General features: G+C 41.9%; 1 protein-coding gene across 1 annotated transcript in view; it reads right to left on the bottom strand.

Moving 5' to 3' along the window:
• The window catches only part of CDKL5 (cyclin dependent kinase like 5), a 1,714,404-nt gene that overhangs the window by 1,311,102 nt on the left and 385,534 nt on the right, over positions 1-17,768 (bottom strand). The window contains exon 4 of the mRNA XM_044073061.1: positions 2,784-2,973. Within this exon, the coding sequence (XP_043928996.1) occupies positions 2,784-2,973 (190 nt within the window). The remainder of the gene's footprint in view (positions 1-2,783; positions 2,974-17,768) is intronic.

The following is a 17,768-nucleotide window of genomic DNA, read 5'->3' as shown; positions in this document are numbered from 1 at the left end:
CACTCGGATCCGAAGGGACAGTGCGCTCCGACACAGACGGCGCCGAAGGAGCACTGATCCCCGGATCCGGCTCGGATCCAGGCTCCGAGATCGGGTCCGACGCACTCGAGGGCATGGTCGGATCCGGTACCCAGTACTATCGGATCCGACCTCCCCGCCCGGCTGCTCGGCTCCAGCTGCTCAACCCGGAAGCGGGTCGGAGAAGGAGCAATAGGCTTGAAAAGGGTGTTGAGCTCCCCGAGGGGAGGCAAGAGCACTCCCATCTGCATCTGGGCCTGGATGAACCTTCGCATCATCCGGTCCAGATCAGCATCGAGCTATGGGTAGATCTCGACGAGGCTACCGAGGTAGGCCTGGAATGCCTCCTCGATAGCCTCGCTGAGATCGGGTCTCCTCCTCCTCAGGACCCGGTGAGAAGCACACAGGTGACCGGAGCCGAAGGAGGAGACCGCCCAAGCCGGGGAGAAGCCGCTTGGCTGGCGGGGCGAAACAGAGGTCTCGGCCCGCTTGGTGCTTCTCCCTCCGGTCCTTTAGATGCATCCCTCTCCTGTCCTGAAGCGGGAGTTTGAGTCCCAGGAGCAGGAGGGGTGCTACGGGGAACAGCTGCAGCCGCAGGAGTCCCGAAGGAGCGGGGTCGGAGCCGAGTCCGGCGGTAACAGATCCGCCAAGACCAGCTTGGACCTCCGCTCCTCAGTGCCCTGGGGTTGAACCCTGCACAAATGGAACAGCCAGATGTGAGGTGTTCAACCCCAAGACACTAACACACCGAGTGTGGCCATCAGCGGTGAGAGCTTATGGCCACACTCGAGCATTTAGAAAAATGACTTAGGCTGGTCAGCCATAGTCAAAATTAACCAAAAGTTACAGAAGTAACTTAAAACAATAAACTATAAAAGCACACAGGCCTCACACACACTCTACGTACCAGCGAGGGGAGGGAATAAAATATACTACTGTAAGTAAAATTAAACTAAAACAGTCAATAAAAATAGGAAACCTACAACTTTCACACAAAAAGTTTAAAGAAAGCAAAAATATTCTATTTTAGTACAAGAAAATTCCACTTAGCTGAGAGCTATAGAAACCACATCCAGTTACCAGCGCGGCAAACAAGATCTGAGGTCATGAGGGTAGAGCAGGGCATTATGGGTGAGGGGAGGAGCTGAGAGCTTGGATCCATAGCTGGAAACTATGCCGGTTCGGATCCGATATCGGATCCATAACCCACAGGTTGCAGACAAATGAATATCCTACTTCAGATATTATAATTTAATGCACTATTCACACAAATCAAATTCAATGAAAAAGATGTGGACATACTACCCATAAACAAGCAGCCTAATCTGAAAAATTCCAACAAGCTTATGATGTCTCTGTGGTCAAAACAAAATCTAGGGGCTAAATGCAAGTTGATTTTACATAACCAATCATCCAGCCTGACCACTGGCCAAGGAACATTACTGTACAATTTTCTCAGCCTGGCCTATTTCTTAAGGTAATAAATCAAGGTAATTTAAAACCCTCAAGAATACCATCATCTCTAACAAAAAGCCAGACTCTCACATAAAGGATGTCAATTTTATAACTTCAATCTAGTTCTGTCTATCCTTTTCTAAGACAACTTTTGGGTAAGTTTTTTTTTTTGACTTATAATCCCTACCAGATTATCTGCTGTGGTAAATCTTGGGACCTTTACTCAAAGCAGACTTCTGTACTGCCTTCTGAAGTCATCTTAGCTCCTAGAGATGTATACTCCAAGCACTACTTACTGATGGTTTTCCTGTTCCACAGATTCCTCAAGTGTGTCAATATCAGTCAGGACCAGATACACCAGTGAGATGTTAACAATATCATATCTGGATAACAGTGTGTTCAATATCCACCCTCCAAGAACAGCACAACGGGATGGGATGGAGGCAACAGTTAAAGCTCTCTCAACCAGTTGCAATCTAGCAGTGTTAGTAATGCAAGTGCATAACCACTTCCCCATCACAAAAAAGATGAAAGATTCCTATTCAGTGCTTGTCTCTATCACATAATCCCACGCTTTTTCGTAAGACACGTCAGTTTATGCTCAGTGCTCTGCTAATAATTCCAATGGCCAGTGCTTCATAACTGCTTACCACAAGGAGAGGGGTAACTTTTTTTTTTATTTTCATTCGTTACCCAGAATAAAAAGTTGACCAAAATGGACCATTTTCACATTTAGCCCAGGGAGATCAGCAACTACAAAAGCTCAAATTCAGTTCAGATGTCAAATGCCACAAACAGAGAAATACATGTATTAGCACACACTGCAATATATAAATGGGTATAAGGACACAGAGTAGGAAGTACAGAAAATTAGGCACACAAAACTAACTTGATATGACATCATCAAAAACTATATATGTTGACTATTACATATAAAACTGGTTTTAGCCCAGTTCTTGAATGTGTCGACTTTTAGCAAGATCAGCAGTGTTTCTTTTCTTCAGTGTGTACTGTATTATGTAAAAAGCATATTATTAACTGAACTCACTCCATCAAGAGCATATCCACTCACATCCTCTTGTTACATTTTAATTAAAAAAAATGACAATGCACTCCCTCATAGAAAAGAGCAAATGGAATCATTTTTTGTCATTACAACTTCTTACTACATTCCTTTTTCTCTGCCATAAAATCTATGTTTTATTCACTATAGCATTACACAATTTTACAGGATATGTACAACTTGCTGCTTCTAATTTTGTGGACACAAGAACAATAACAAAACAGTCTTAAAAGGTTAGCTCTATTACCCTTAATCCATGAAATCGTGAATTGCTGTAGAAAAGCTTCATTTGTTCTGGTGGCAAAGGACCAAGAACTTTCTGGATTGTAAACAGCTGGTCAATTTCACTCTCGCCTGGGAAAAGTGGTTGTCCATCGCTAAGTTCGCCAAGAATACAGCCCACAGACCACATGTCAACAGCCTTTCCATATGGTGCACTACAAAGCAGATAAACACATAGCTAATACACAACAGTGTGTTACCAAGATGCCTTCACTCAAAGCAATATATAAAATACACCTTCTTCAGGAAAACAGAAAAGAAAAAACAGCCAATTCTTCTTTCATACTTAATGTATTTACAAATGAATGCTATTTGAACATTTCAGAGTTACAGCCAGCATTTCCAATACATACCTAACAGTTTGTGAACTGACAGTTACAAATCAAAAGCCTCCACTCTACCCTTTTAAAATGTACAGCAAATGGTTTTCATGAATGGGTTCAGGTAGCATTTGAAAGTAGTTTAGTGGGCTTAACTGTATCCAACCATGTCAGCCTGCAAAGCCTTTGAGAGAGTTGTCTGCTTCAGCCTGCAAAACCTTTGACAGAGTTTTCGGCTTTCATTCTGATGACAGTTAAGTTACTGCATGGGATATCGGGGAGTCTGTCCCTACAGGAAAAAAATATATATTTATATATTTCTGCAGTCAGCTTTGTTTTTCAGGCAATTTGTCTTTCAGCCCAGCAAGGTACATTTTTTCTGCATCATCAAGATCCAATAACACCACCTTGAAACCACTGTGAAATTTCAGATTCCCTTCATGTTTCTGGATTGCTAAAACTCTTACCAAAGACAAAGAATGTAGTCAATTCTGTGGCCTCAATACACCCATAGAGCTCATAAAATCTAGCAAATGAATAACTTAATAAGGGAGATACTGACCGGTTACGTCATTTGCTTAGAAAATGGCACCACATTTGTATAAACAGTGGCAGATGTAAAATGAGCACAGCTGGGTGACCATTTACTTGTAGTTTCAGGAGCCCAGCCAGTTGCACGCTTACCTTTGATGGCAGTAAGATCAGAATAAGAAGTTATGTACCTACCATAACGTTCCATGTTAGTTGTCTTCTTCTCGCCTTCTTTCTTGCTGGTTGGGTTCGGAGCCAATCTTTGGCTCCGACTTGACCATTCTCTAAAGCTCGAGAGCTATTTACTGGCTCGAGGCCTCCCTATATCCCACAATGCCTGGCGCTAGATCCCCAGATCTCGTTTGGGAGATCTAACACCATAACAATACACGAGGACAACTGTCCCAATAGCAAGTCTTCAGCTATAGGGCTAAAGAAAAGATAGAGGACATAAATCGGGTAAGACTCAGCCAGTGACAAGACTCGTAGGAGGACTCTTCTCGGTCTATCTAGTCTAGGAGGATGGAGGGTGGGACGCAAGAAAGAAGGCGAGAAGAAGACAACTAACATGGAACGTTATGGTAGGTACATAACTTCTTAATGTTAAGTTGTCTCTCTCGCCTTCATTCTTGCTGGTTGGGACAGCGTCCCTAGCACCTCAGTCCTGGGTGGCTCATCGGAACAGACTCTTGAGCACAGTGGAACCAAATATCAAAATACCAATGTTGCTTGAACAATGTAGCAGCCAGACTGTGTTGAATAAATTCATTTAATCAATTCTGGTACCTCGGCCTTCGCCTTCACATGGAATAAATGTGATACACAATACAGTCCCTTATAAATCATCCTGAAACAATTTACATAAGTAATTGATTTCAATAAAACAATTGAATATTTTACTTCTTAAAGCCAAAAATACTTTTCCAAAAAACTTTTTTTAAAAAACAACATGCATTATTTTCGCATGTCCCAAAATAAACCATCTCATAACTAGAACAATTTTCATAAAAATAAAAAATATATATAAAATACTTTTATTATACAAAATTTATAAACTTGTAATATAACTTTACATTTCTAAATTCATCCCATTAGGAAAAAGAGTATTATAATTTATAATAAATCTAGATTCCATTTCCAACAACCTGTTATAAAAACCTGAATTGTTGTCACTCACATCATTTGGTTTACCTAAAACACAAAAAACTAGCCCATCAGAAAGTCCCCTGTGCTGTTCACAAAAATGACTGGCCACCGGACTTTCAAACCTCCTATTCCTGATGTCTCCCAAATGTTTGAGAATTCTGAGCTTGACTCTCCTATTTTATATATATTTTTTATTTTTATGAAAAATGTTCTAGTTATGAGATGGTTTATTTTGGGACATGCGAAATAATGCATGTTGTTTTTTAAAAAAAGTTTTTTGGAAAAGTATTTTTGGCTTTAAGAAGTAAAATATTCAATTGTTTTATTGAAATCAATTACTTATGTACATTGTTTCAGGATTATAAGGGACTGTATTGTGTATCACATTTACTCCATGAGAAGGCGAAGGCCGAGGTACCAGAATTGATTAAACGAATTTATTCAACACAGTCTGGCTGCTACATTGTTCAAGCGACATTGGTATTTTGATATTTGCTTTATTTCGATTGTTTAATACAGTGGAACCAAAATCATCTCTACTCCTAGAGGCCACATCCAATTTATAACGTGAAATGAAGGTATGAGGGGTGGCCCATGTGGCCGCCGCACAAATGGCTTCCATTGGTAGTCTTGCTTGAAAGGCTACCGACGTAGCTAAAGCCCTAGTAGAGTGGCCTTTAGGTTTAGCAGGGAGTTCTTTATTCCTCAACTGATAAATAAGGGTAACAATAGAGGACAACCACCTGGATAAGGTTACTTTAGACACTGGTCGACCCTGCTTACCCTTTGCATAGGACAGGAAGAGTTTGTCTGATTTCCTTATTTGCTCAGTCCTATGCAAATAGAAACGTAACTGCCTATGAACGTCCAACTGGTGTAATTTGTGTTCAGCTTTGTTGGAATAATTTGGAAAAAAATACTGGTAGATCAATGGATTGATTCAAATTATTTTCGGAGGGGACCTTAGGAAGGAACGAAGGATTAGTCCTGAGTGAAACCCTATCCTTATGGAAAATTAGGTAAGGAGGACGAACACATAGGGCTTGAAGTTCAGAAACTCTCCTCGCTGAAGTAATGGCCACCAAAAAGAGGGTTTTCCAAGAAAGCAATTTCAAGGAACAGGAAGCTGCCGGTTCAAAAGGAGGCAGTATCAAGGAAGCTAGGATCAAATTCAAGTCCCACGGAGGCAGGGGATCTCTCACTGGAGGCCTGAGCAAAATTGTTCCTTTAAGAAAGGCTTTGCAAAGCTTATGGGACATGATGCTGGTTTCTGACAGGCCCGTATGGAAATTTGAGATTGCCGCTAATTGAACTCTAATGATGGCAGAAGATGAGCCCGCTTGAAAAAGTTCTGCTAAAAAGTCTAGAACGTTATGGACAGGGGCCGTAAAAGGATCTATATTTCTAGCCTCTGCCCAGAAAAAGAAACATTTCCACTTACTAGCATAAGTCTTCCTGGTTGTAGGCGCTATTGTTGTTCCCTCCTCTGCCTCTGGAAGGAAACTCGCCACGTGTTTCAGGCACGGCTCCCCGGGGTTTCCGGAACCACATCTTTCCACTCTTCTGACCTTTGGGGTATGGTCTAGAGGGAGTGGAAAAACGGACTCCCACGGCAGAGAGAGTCTTGCCTTCCTGCTCACACCTGGTAAGGGTATCTTTCACTTGAGGTCCAAACAGAGCCGAACCATCAAAAGGGGTATTGGTGAAAGACGCCTTGAAGGGATCAGCAAAGTTACATAACCGCATCCAGGCATGTCTTCTCAAAGCCATGCCTGTGCCTGCATCCCTACTCGCCCCATCAGCCGCATATGAAATGAGCCGCATGGAGGAGTTGATGATAGAATTAAGAGTCACCAGCTGGGAGTTAATCTTGTCTTGAGCCCCTGCAGCTGATGGATCTTGAAGGGTATCTCCTAGCTCCTTGAGGAGATCCCTCTGGAGACGGGTGAAGTGGCACAAGTAATTCAGTGACCGCATGGAGAAGGTCGCTGAAGAAAACATCCGCTTCCCGTATCTGTCCATCGTCCCAGACTCTTTACTAGGGGGATGGACAGGTACAGAAGTGTCAGCCAACTCCTTTTTCGTGGCCGCTGCTACCACCATGGCATCAATGGGGACAACCTTTGTCAAAAACTGTTTATCTTGAGGGGCCGTAATAAACTTAGTGGGCCTGCAGGAGGTTGGTTCCAGTGTGTCCGGGGCTGACCACGCCTTCCGAGCCACTATTTCCATCAATGGATCGAAAGGCGGAGACACCAAAGAGGTGGATGGGCGAGAACCAAACATGTCCAGGAATACCGACTCATCCTCAGAAGGGTTAAGGGCAGTCCAGTTCCCCCTCTGCCTAAGGATCTCAAGGATGTCTGAGAAAGAGACATCTTCAGAGGGGGATCTTGGGGACCCTTCCGAATCCTCCAAGTCAGTATCTGACGTGACAGACTCGGGGGAGTCAACATGTTTCCTCTTACATTTCCTCTTACGAGGGGGGCTCCGGAAATCTCAGGGGAGGCCTTGGAAGAGGAAGATACACCCAGTGGGATGACCTGGAGCGTTTTATCCCCTCGCTTGGGGTCTGGAGGAAAGGCAGAGACTGAAGCAGGCACCCTGGGGGGAGGAGCTGAAATGCTGATCGAGGTGCAGACTCGGAAGTCAGCACGCTCCTCATGACCTCGAAGGCGCCCCTGTCCGGCAGAGAAGAGGGGCCCCGCTCCGAAGAGACAGGAATCCTCTCCGGCACCGAAAGGGACGGCTCCGAGGCCGATGTTGTAGCCGAGCTTACCTGCGCCGAGGCTCCAAGAGGGAGAACGAGGTCGGACAAGGGTCCGATGCCACTCACCCCCTCGGAGGCGACGAGGGAGTCTCGGCACCCAGATCCCTCCAAGGACGGAACCATTGAAGAAATCGGAGCAGACAACGGAGCCGAAAGAGGAAGCATCGGCGCTGACGTTTCCAAGATCCGAGCCCCAACTAACTCCAGCTCCGAACTGGCAGGAGGAGTCGGAGGAGGAACTACTTCAGAAACAGGAACAGCCACAGCCTGATGAGGAGGGCTAGTTAACATTTTAGCCAGGGCCTGCGATTTGAGGAGTCTACTAACCACTCTCTCCAAGTCATGATCGGATAGCCTCGAGGACCGAGAAGAGTGGGACCGATGGCTCCGTTCAGATTGTAGTAAGGGCGACCCCGGAGCCGAGCGAATCTACTCTAGGGATGGCGACCTAGATCGCTTACGGCTCCCTGACAGTTCTGACACCAAGGTCGGAGCCAAGTGAGATTTAGATGCTTCGGTTCCGGCCGGAACCGAAATGGAAGCAGATGCTCCACCTGGCGACGGCTCCGTACTGAGAGCCGACGGCTTGGTGGGCTTAGGGGTTTTCGCTGGCTGAGACTTCACCGGAGACCCCTTGGGTTTTAGTAACCCCCTGAGAATCAACTTGTTCCTTCGCTCCTGCAGGACTCTCGGACTAAAGGCATGACATACCGAGCAAGAGTCCTGCAGGTGTAGGGCGCCCAAACAATAAATACAAGAAGTGTGACAGTCTGTCAGAGACATTTTATGACAGCACGAGTCACACTTCTTGAACCCTGATACCTTGGTATCCTTTGACATGATAAAGAAAAAGGGATACCAACAGAAGTATATTAGACTAGTGTAAAGAAACACACACACTCACACTAGTCCCACACCTTCACACAAAAAATTAGAGAGTAACAATACTAGCAAAAATAAAAAGAAATTTATCTTTAACTACAAAGGCTAAACACTACTTCCTACTGAAAAAAGGGTTTATAAAAGGGAAGGGGATAGCCTCTAATTTAAACGGCCTACTTTAGGGAGATGGGGGGAAGGGGAGAAACTAAGTAAAATGAGTTTCCTAAAAGGCAGAAAACACAGGTACTACAACTAATCTAACAGTACTACACTACTAAAACAAAAAAGCTTGAAATATATACTAAATTTTAACAACTAATTATCACAAAAAGATGAATACGACCTGAGCCAGTAAAGCGCAACTTCGTAGCTGAAGTGGCAAACGAGATCTGGGGATCTAGTGCCAGGCATTGTGGGATATAGGGAGGCCTCGAGCCAGTAAATAGCTCTCGAGCTTTAGAAAATGGCGGAGTCGGAGCAACCCAACCAGCAAGAATGAAGGCGAGAGAGACAACTTAACATTGCATGTTCCGTCTTTACTCCAGCTTCTTGGATTAATGTTCCAGTACGGACATCTGGAGTGCAAAATAAAGGAGATGCTGCACCCTTGAGGTGCCATCCTTCAGATGAGATATTAAACGGAGATCCCAATTGCCCGAGTTTGTGATAGCACAGGTGGATATAAAAGTTCTCATATCACTTATTGAAAAAAGACTCTTTTTTTTTTTTTTTAGAATTTTTAAGATACAGAACACCAGTACATCTCGCATCAAAAATAAAACACTTGGAATTTATTAAAAGAAACTTGTCATGAACAAAAAGATGTGAATGCTGTAAAGCCTTATGTATCTTTCTTTACTCAGTCCTTCTGTAAATAACTGTTACAGGCAAATCTGTAACAGATATACAAATGGAATCAGTTTTTAACTATTTTAACCAGGTAAATTCACTCGACAAACTGTCCTTTTTCAGGAGGTGGCCTGGGAGCAATGTCTGGTTAAATGACTGTTTCTATGTCACGCAGAAGGAAAACGAGGGCTGAGGGAATTGAATTACCAACCACAAGAACTGCAACTCAGTTGTAACCCTCTGCCCCGCCTGCCAGCTACACACAGTAATTTTATAAAACATACTTAAATCTCTCTAAATGTACAAACAAAATAAAATGATCATAAAAAAAAATTGCCTCCTAAAATGCAGACCTTGTACACCATAGCTCTCTTAACATGTATCATTTATTGGCATTTGAATCTACTCAGCGAATCCCAAATAACTTCCAGAAGCTTCACTGAAAATCTGCCTTTCATATTTCCAAAAGTTTGCAGTCTCTTTCATAAAACCTATCATACTGTATAAACATTCCTTATAAATGTACATCTCATTTCTCTCTTAGCATGTAAATTAAGAAGACTGAACCTCCATAAAAATATCTTTTATATCACAGGGCCTTTTAAGCCTAGCCATGCATCCCAAATCTGTGACAAGTTCTGATACCCTTGATAAGTGTAAGCAGGGGTTTGGGAGATGACACATTTACAAGCAGAGGCCTGGGAGATGAACATTGACAGGTTGCCTGTATCCATCAGGGACACAGATGCCAAGCCAGGGATGAATTTCTTGTTCCCCATCCAGTTGTCCGAATTGCACTTGAATTGGGTTCACATGGATGTGGAGCCCGTTCCTGAGATGGGGTAGTCCCTGGGATGCATACCAGTCTCTCCAGCAGGTCCTATTTATATTACAGGCAAGGTTTAAGTCTAGACTCCTCCCCCACACAGTACAATTCTTTATTTTCCCAAACTCATTTGTGTATCTACATTGCATATAACACAACTCAGGTTCATAGGTGTTCACTAGGCTAACGACCACAAGGGCCATGCATCCTCAAATCTCTGACAAGTTCTGATACTCTTGATAAGTGTAAGCATGGGCCTGGGAGGTGAAACATTTACAGGTTACCTGTGCCCATTATGAGTCACAGGTGCCAAACCAGGGATGAATTTCCGGTTTCCCATCCAATTGTCCAAGTTGCACTTGAATTCAGTTAGATAGGCACTCTGCTTCACATGGCTGGGGAGCCTGTTCCATAGACTAGGTAGTCTCTGGGATACATAGCTATCCTTTCCAGCAGGTCCTATTTTTATTACAGGCAAGGTTTAAGTCTTTAGAACAGGTAACTCTGGTGATGTTTGTTTTGTGGATATGCAGGAGGTCCATCAGAGTGGGGTCTGACAATGCCCTGTAAGCCAGGCATATACCTCCCCTCAAAAGCCTGTAGGATACAAGGATAGGGCCTTCAGGCAGTCTGCATAGGACATTTTACTTACGCCCTTTACTCTTTTAATGAGGAACCTCTGTGGATGTTCTAACTGTTGGGTATGCCTGGTTAGGTACATACCAAAGGAGGCATTGTACTCAATGATGGGGCTGATAAATGACAAATATAGTGGAACAATGACTTCCTTAGACTTAGATGCCATACTTTTGTTTATAAATTGTGCAACACAGAACAACCTCCTCACCACTGTAGACACGTGATGGTCAAAGTCTAGATTACTATCTATGTGTGTCCCTAAGTCCCTGACTGAAGGATACTACTATGCATTTCCTGGCATTTAGTTTTAGACCATGGCTCTGACACCAGTTTGTCTACATCAGCCCCTCCTGGAGAACATTTGTGCCAGTGTGAGATTCAATGACAGATCCTTATTTGCAATCATCTGCAAATTTCAACAGTCAGAGACCACTGACATTGGCCTTGACGTCTGAGAAGTAAATGCCAAAAAGGAGCAGTCCAAGGACTGATCCCCGAGGGATTCCACTTGTGACTGGCCTCTTTGTAGAAGTGGACTCCCCAATTTTAACATCCTGGGTCCTGTATGTGAGCCAGTTGGCTACCAATGGGGTGACATGGCTTTATACCTAACCTCTTGAATTTGGCAACAATGCCAGAGTTGGGTATTGTGTCAAATGCCTTGGCCAGTTCAAGGTAGGCAGTGTGAACAATTCTGCCCTCATCCATTGCTTTGGTGACTTTCTCAAAGAAGTCCACCAGGTTGAGTAGGCAAGATCTGCCCTTGACAAAACCAAACTTGGTTGGGTCCGGTGTCTGCAGGTTTACTATATCTCTACTGATCATCTCCATGATAATTCTTTCCAAGGCTTTATAAAACTAGTGAGACTTATGGGTCTGTAGCTGGCCCACCTTTGTGCAGAGGGATAACTGATGACTGTTGCCTTTCTCCATTCATGAGGAACAAAGCCTATTTGGTGGCTAAAGTTAAATAGTAATTCCAGAGGCCTGGACAGGTCAAGTTTCATGCTATTTAGAAGGCATCCTGGGATATCGCCTGGGTCCACTGATGCAGTGTTCTTGGTCTTAGAGACAGCATTAAGGACCTGTTCATTAGTGAAAGTAGGTGGAGATACATTTGATGATATTTCCTGAGGGAAGGTTGAGGTGGAGAGAGGGGTAAAGTTGAAGCTGAATTTATCAGTGAGGTTTGCTACATCTTCTGGCTCAGTATAAGGGGCTCCATTTACAATGAGCTCTGCACACAATTGTGTATTGCCTTTGAGGTTGTGGACATAGCTAAAGAATGTTTTGCGGTTGTCCTTGGCCTGGGAGGCCAAACTTACCTCAAATTCGGCTTTGGTAGACTTTATTTGTCCTCGGAGTTGTTTGTTTAGTTTGATGAGAGTGCTTTTATCCTGCTGGGTGCTTAAAGTCCACTGATTTTGTGATTCCACCAGGGTGGCTTGTGTTTTGAATTAATTCTGTACTTCTGCCTGGGGGGTACAGCTGTCTCTTTGCAACTATTAACATGCTTGTACAGGGTTTCTGTGAACAGTTCTGCATGGGCAGCAATGTTCTCAGAGTTTATGGGGGCTTGAAATGTTGCCAGGTTCTCACTTAATAGCAGGAAGTTAGCCTTAGAATAGTTCCTGAATATTCCAGGTTTAGCTTGGGGTACAGGTTTTATTTTCACTTCAAAGGAGACCATTTTGTGGTCTGACCTTACCAGGGAAGGCATTACAGTAGGGGGTGTGCAGCAGTCTCTCATATTAGTGAGGACCAGATCCAGTATGGCTGCACACCTGGTTGGTGTATTGAATATCTGGTCCAGGGAATTTCTGTTTACAAAATCCAGGAATCTCTGTTCCTGTGCATTTGGTGTCTTACAGGATTCCCAGTTAATAGTGGGGTCACCCATGAATATGGTATTGGGTTGGATGGTTAGTGTTTCTAATAAGTTTAAATACATAGTATGGGTTTTGCGGTTTATAGAGGAGGACCTATAGCTTGCAAAGAAGTGGTACTGGATTTTACCTGTGGTGATTTGAACATGGAGCAGCTCAACTGCATTGTCCTGTTTGACCAGCCTTGAAGTATATTTATTTTTGATGCAAATAGAGACACTTCCGCCTTTAGTCCCTGCCTGTGAAGTAGCTAGCCTAAATGAGTGGAAGGCATTATAACCTTGCACTGTTGGTGTGCTCTCCTTGGCTTTATACCATGTTTCAGTGACCACAAAGACATCAGCATTCTCGAGGGTAAAGAGAGCTTTAAGGGAGTGGAATTTTGATTTAGACTCCTAGCATTGAGCAGTAATACCTTTAGATTTCCTTGGTTTTGATTTGCTATGTCAGAAGTACTTTCAGTTTGGCATTGCCTAAAAAAGGCACTATGGTGGATGACAACGTTTTAGCTAATATTTGAAAGCCTAGAGGGGAGAGGTGCAGACCATCCATGGAAAAGCAACGTGGTCTGTTGACCATCTCCTTCCATGCTGACAAATATTGCACCCCCTTAGAAAGGCAGCCAATTATTTAAGTCAATCATCTTTTGTTCGTATTGTGGCATCATCCTTGGAGAAGGTAAAATGCTGCTCAATGCTAGGCTCATACCACCGTGAGACACATATTCCGGGAGTTCCATGATGTCTCTCTTCATATAGTCTAGAGAGGTACATCTCAGGTCATTTACTGCCACATAGACTATGAGTCATATTGATAACTGTGGCCCAGTGACCTGAACGCATGCATAATGTGGTGGATCCTAGCCCCTGATAAGCAACTGACCATAACTTTCTTCTTACTCCACCTGATAAGTAGGACATCAGTGTGCCTCACAAAGGAGTCTCCAACAACTAGAATGTTGGATTGTGTGGTGGCTTGCCTTATGCGCTCAGAGGTAGAGGCTCCATGAGATGTAGCTCTGTGTGTTGATGTGGGTGTTGTTTTGAAAGAGCGTGTGTGGGGCTGCTGACGGTAATTATGTGTACTTTGTCTAGGAGGTCTTTGTGGTTTAGGAAGGTTACATACATGTGCCTCAGCATATGTGGGTCGATATGCCTGTTTTGAATTGTGCGTGATGGGTACAGCTTGTGTACTACTGACAACCTTATTGACATTAGGAGTACATTTATGTGAGCTTTGCCTCCAGTGACATTGTGTAAATACTTCTCTCACATACCATATCAGTTTGTTTGAGAATTAACTGGTTGTCAGTAAACATGAGGCAATTTCTACATTGCCTCAGGATGCCCATATCTAACAATCTGGTAACGGACACAGTAGGAAAGTTCATATCAATGGCAACAGACCCTTTTTTATTGATCATTGTCAGGTGTATCTGGTTTGCAACTATGTGGACAGTGCTCGTCACTGCAAACTAGTTGTCTTGTGTGCAACTAGGTATTGCAGAAATTTCAACCGTGCTTTTACAGGAAAAATGTCACTCAAAAAGTGTCTGAGTCTGTACAGAACACTGCCAAACACTTGAGGGAAACTAATATGTAGATCCTGAAAATTTAAGGATGAAGTATTTAGGCAAATATTCTGAAGTTAGAAACAAATCAAACAGTACTTACTGAAAACAAGGAATTAGCTTGTCAAGAATGATGAAAAGAGGAGAGATGCATGAATGGCTACTAGTAATGCTGGTCTCACCACAGCTTCACTCTGTTGGGATACAAAGCTCCTTTGCTTCTTCTCTCACTGAAGCAAAATATTAGCACCAATCCCAATAAGAGAACCAATCCACAGCCTGTTTGGTGATTCATAGTCTTGTCTCAGATGATGCAAGGGTCTGTAGGTTTGTAGACTTTTTCTGGTAGATGCCTTGAATATCAATCAGACCAATCAGGAATGTTAAGCACAGACAACTCATTCTCCAACCACAAACAGTTAGGAATCAATGCACTCTGCTCATTCTCTCACCAGGACAAGAATATAAGCACAGATTCCAAGTGGTCACCTATAAAGCAGTTTTTAGGGTTTCTGGTGATCAGCAGTCTCCAGAGAATAATGTCCCTGTACTCCATCTCTCACCAGGAGAAAACAGAAGCACTAACCCCAAGATGACTACTGAGAGGCAGAATGTGGTATCTCCAATAACTGGTGGTCTTGCAATAGATGTTTAAAGGTAAGATGAAAAAATGGTTTATCATAAAAACTGCAGTGGGCAATAAGCAGTTAGATATGAAAGTTGGTAACTTAAGTTTTAGCTAAGTGGAGAGCCGCTATTTTTAAAAGAGAAAGATAGATTGAAAGAGGATGCATTCGGCATTCTGGTACTATGGAATACAGTGGGATGGCCAATAAATTTAAATAGCTGAAGGGGAGCGATTTCATAAAATAATTTTGTGCTTACTTACACCAGCCAGTGAAAGTGGAGAGAGAAGGAGAAATAGGGTTAAATTAACATAGGGGGCAGGCAACTAGAAAGGCAGTGGTGTTACACAACAGTAACAGGGTGGGAAAAATTCTGTCCGACTCACAAGAGACAGAGCTGTGGTCCTTTTCAAGTTTTAATATGCAATTAAAAGCAGAATACAAGTAAAACACAGTATAAAGAAAACAAATCACACTATATAAAATAGAAAAAGGCAATAAAGTAATACAAAGTACAGAAAGTCAAAAGCAAACTAACCTTTCCATCACAGCAAGATGTGGCAGAGTCTGGGTGAGCTTTTCAAATAAAGCTTTGAAATGTTTTATTTTACCCCTTAAATAGAAGGTTTAGCTTCTAGCCCCCTCAGTTCATAGATGATTAACCTGTTCTGAGTTGTTTTGACATATACAGTATTTTCACAGGACTGGTACTATAATCCACCCTTATTTTTATAACCTATATACTAATGCAATCATCCGGGTGAACTGCCAGTCCTACTCTGTAATTGTTTTCGATTTCCTGGATTATACTTAGCAGTCTCGCATTGCTGCTTGTATTTTCCTTTTATTTTATTCAAGTAACTTTTTTAAAAAGTTCTTGGTTAGGATTAGTTAGTAAAGATTTAAAGATTTTTATTGCATTCTCTGATCACAAACAGATCAAATCTACCTGAATTGGGGGCAGGGTTAAGAAAGCTGCATTCTTATTTAAAGTAAGCAGAGTAGGACAAAGTTTAACCTGCAAACACTGAGTGTTCTGTGACTCCTGCTCAGGTAATGGGATGTCTGTGGATGGAATTGAGGGAGAAGGGAATGTAACAGGGATAGACACAGAACCATATCTGGATTATCTAGTGCCCTGTGCAGTTCTAAAACAAATACCAGCCAGCAATAACTCCAAATAATCAATCAAAAACCTCTTTAAAATGGTGTTTATCATTTAATTATATAGAGTGTAGCAGCTCAACTGACAAGGAAGTCACAGCGAAAATGCTATACATAAATCGGTTTCAATGCCATATGACTATCTTCAAAACATGCAGAATGTCATTTTAAACAAGCTTTTTATACACATGCAAAACCAACGATAACTATCGATATAATCATAAGAATAAATGCATACTTAATCAAAATTAATACATAACCAGCTTTAAAATAAAACAGGACAATGGCACCACCTAGTGAAAACAATTTTAAATTGCGACCAAGACTAGTTATATTTTTAATTTATGATGTTCATACAAATATTGACACTTCAAAAGTATATTTATAAAAACTTAGACCAAGTGAAAACAAATTCCTAAACATAATAATCCATCTCTGTTCCTTAGCAGTATTTCTTGCCAACCTGCTTTGTTTAATGCAAATTACTTAATTTTGTCAATGCCCATAAATGTAAAATTAGCACTAGCATGCTTCAAAGTGCATTTACATAAAGAGTTACTTTGCTTAGGAAATCTAATACCACTTACATGTTCTAATACTCTTGTTTCAAGCTGACATGAAATTCAGCCTGCAAAGAACTGGAGCAAAAGCAAGTGGCTAAACAAATGACCCATTCTGTTTGACACAAAGAATCAATATTAAACAATCTAGAAGTGTTAGCAGATGTGAACCATTTATTTTTGATAATAAACTTAGAAGCATAACAGTTTTCACAAGGAGACAACCCCTTCTGTTGAAAATAGGCATTTCACATGCTCACTTAAAAGTACTCAGATGTCATGCAATAGATCCTCCCGTTCTAAAGGTAAATTTTCAAGTTTCAGGAATTGTCTCAGCAATCTCTAGCTGCTTGTAGAGTCCCCACATATTTATGAAGTCACTCTTAAAACTGTTTTGCATTCATACTATATGCAGTAATAAAGGACAATGGATTAGAAGAATTAGCAGATGGCACTGCATCATCTAATGCTGGTCTAGTTTTAAAATCATGTAGCTCTTTTGCTTGCTCGATAACTGTCTAGCTATATCCCCTGCTTTTCAATCTATCACCCAATTCCAAAAAACACATCTGATAATCTGCACTGCTGGAAAAGATGGATTTGACTCTATAAAATTGTGAAAGTGGAATATTACTGATAATATATAGCAGTGACAACTACTTGTTTGCTGCAAAGAATTTTAAGGTCTACGAATTAAACTCAAGGACAAACTTTCAAACTGTTTAGTATTTAATGCATCTAAAAATGAAATGGAATTTAACTGAAATTCAACAGAAAAAAAGAGCCACCCTTTGTTTTCATTTAAATATTGCACAATTACTCTAACTCAATATCCACTGTCCAAAACAGACAACACTCACTCAAATATCTAAGACACATATCCATGGCCTAGATGAGCAGATTTTGACTTGTGTCATAAATCAGTATCTCACAAAAAGGACAGCATAAATTAAATAGGAGCAAAGGATGCTTCCATAACAGTACCTTTAACTTACCAAAAACATTCCTGAAAAAATACATTTCAGTGTGAGCACATGTTCAATTACAGATAAGAAATGTATTAAACCCAGGACTGTACAAGTTTATGCAAACAATATCCTAAAGCTGAAAATGTACCCAGTTGGATATATTTGTATACAAAGAATTAACATTCAGTGCAAATATATACCAACCATCTTCAA

This window comes from Protopterus annectens, chromosome 5.part1 (assembly GCF_019279795.1).
Source record: "Protopterus annectens isolate FY-2018-M chromosome 5.part1, PAN1.0, whole genome shotgun sequence".
NCBI classification, from domain to species: Eukaryota; Metazoa; Chordata; order Ceratodontiformes; family Protopteridae; genus Protopterus; species Protopterus annectens.
The sequence above is the reverse complement of the archived record's forward strand: the minus strand, read 5'-3'. Positions and strand labels throughout refer to the sequence as shown.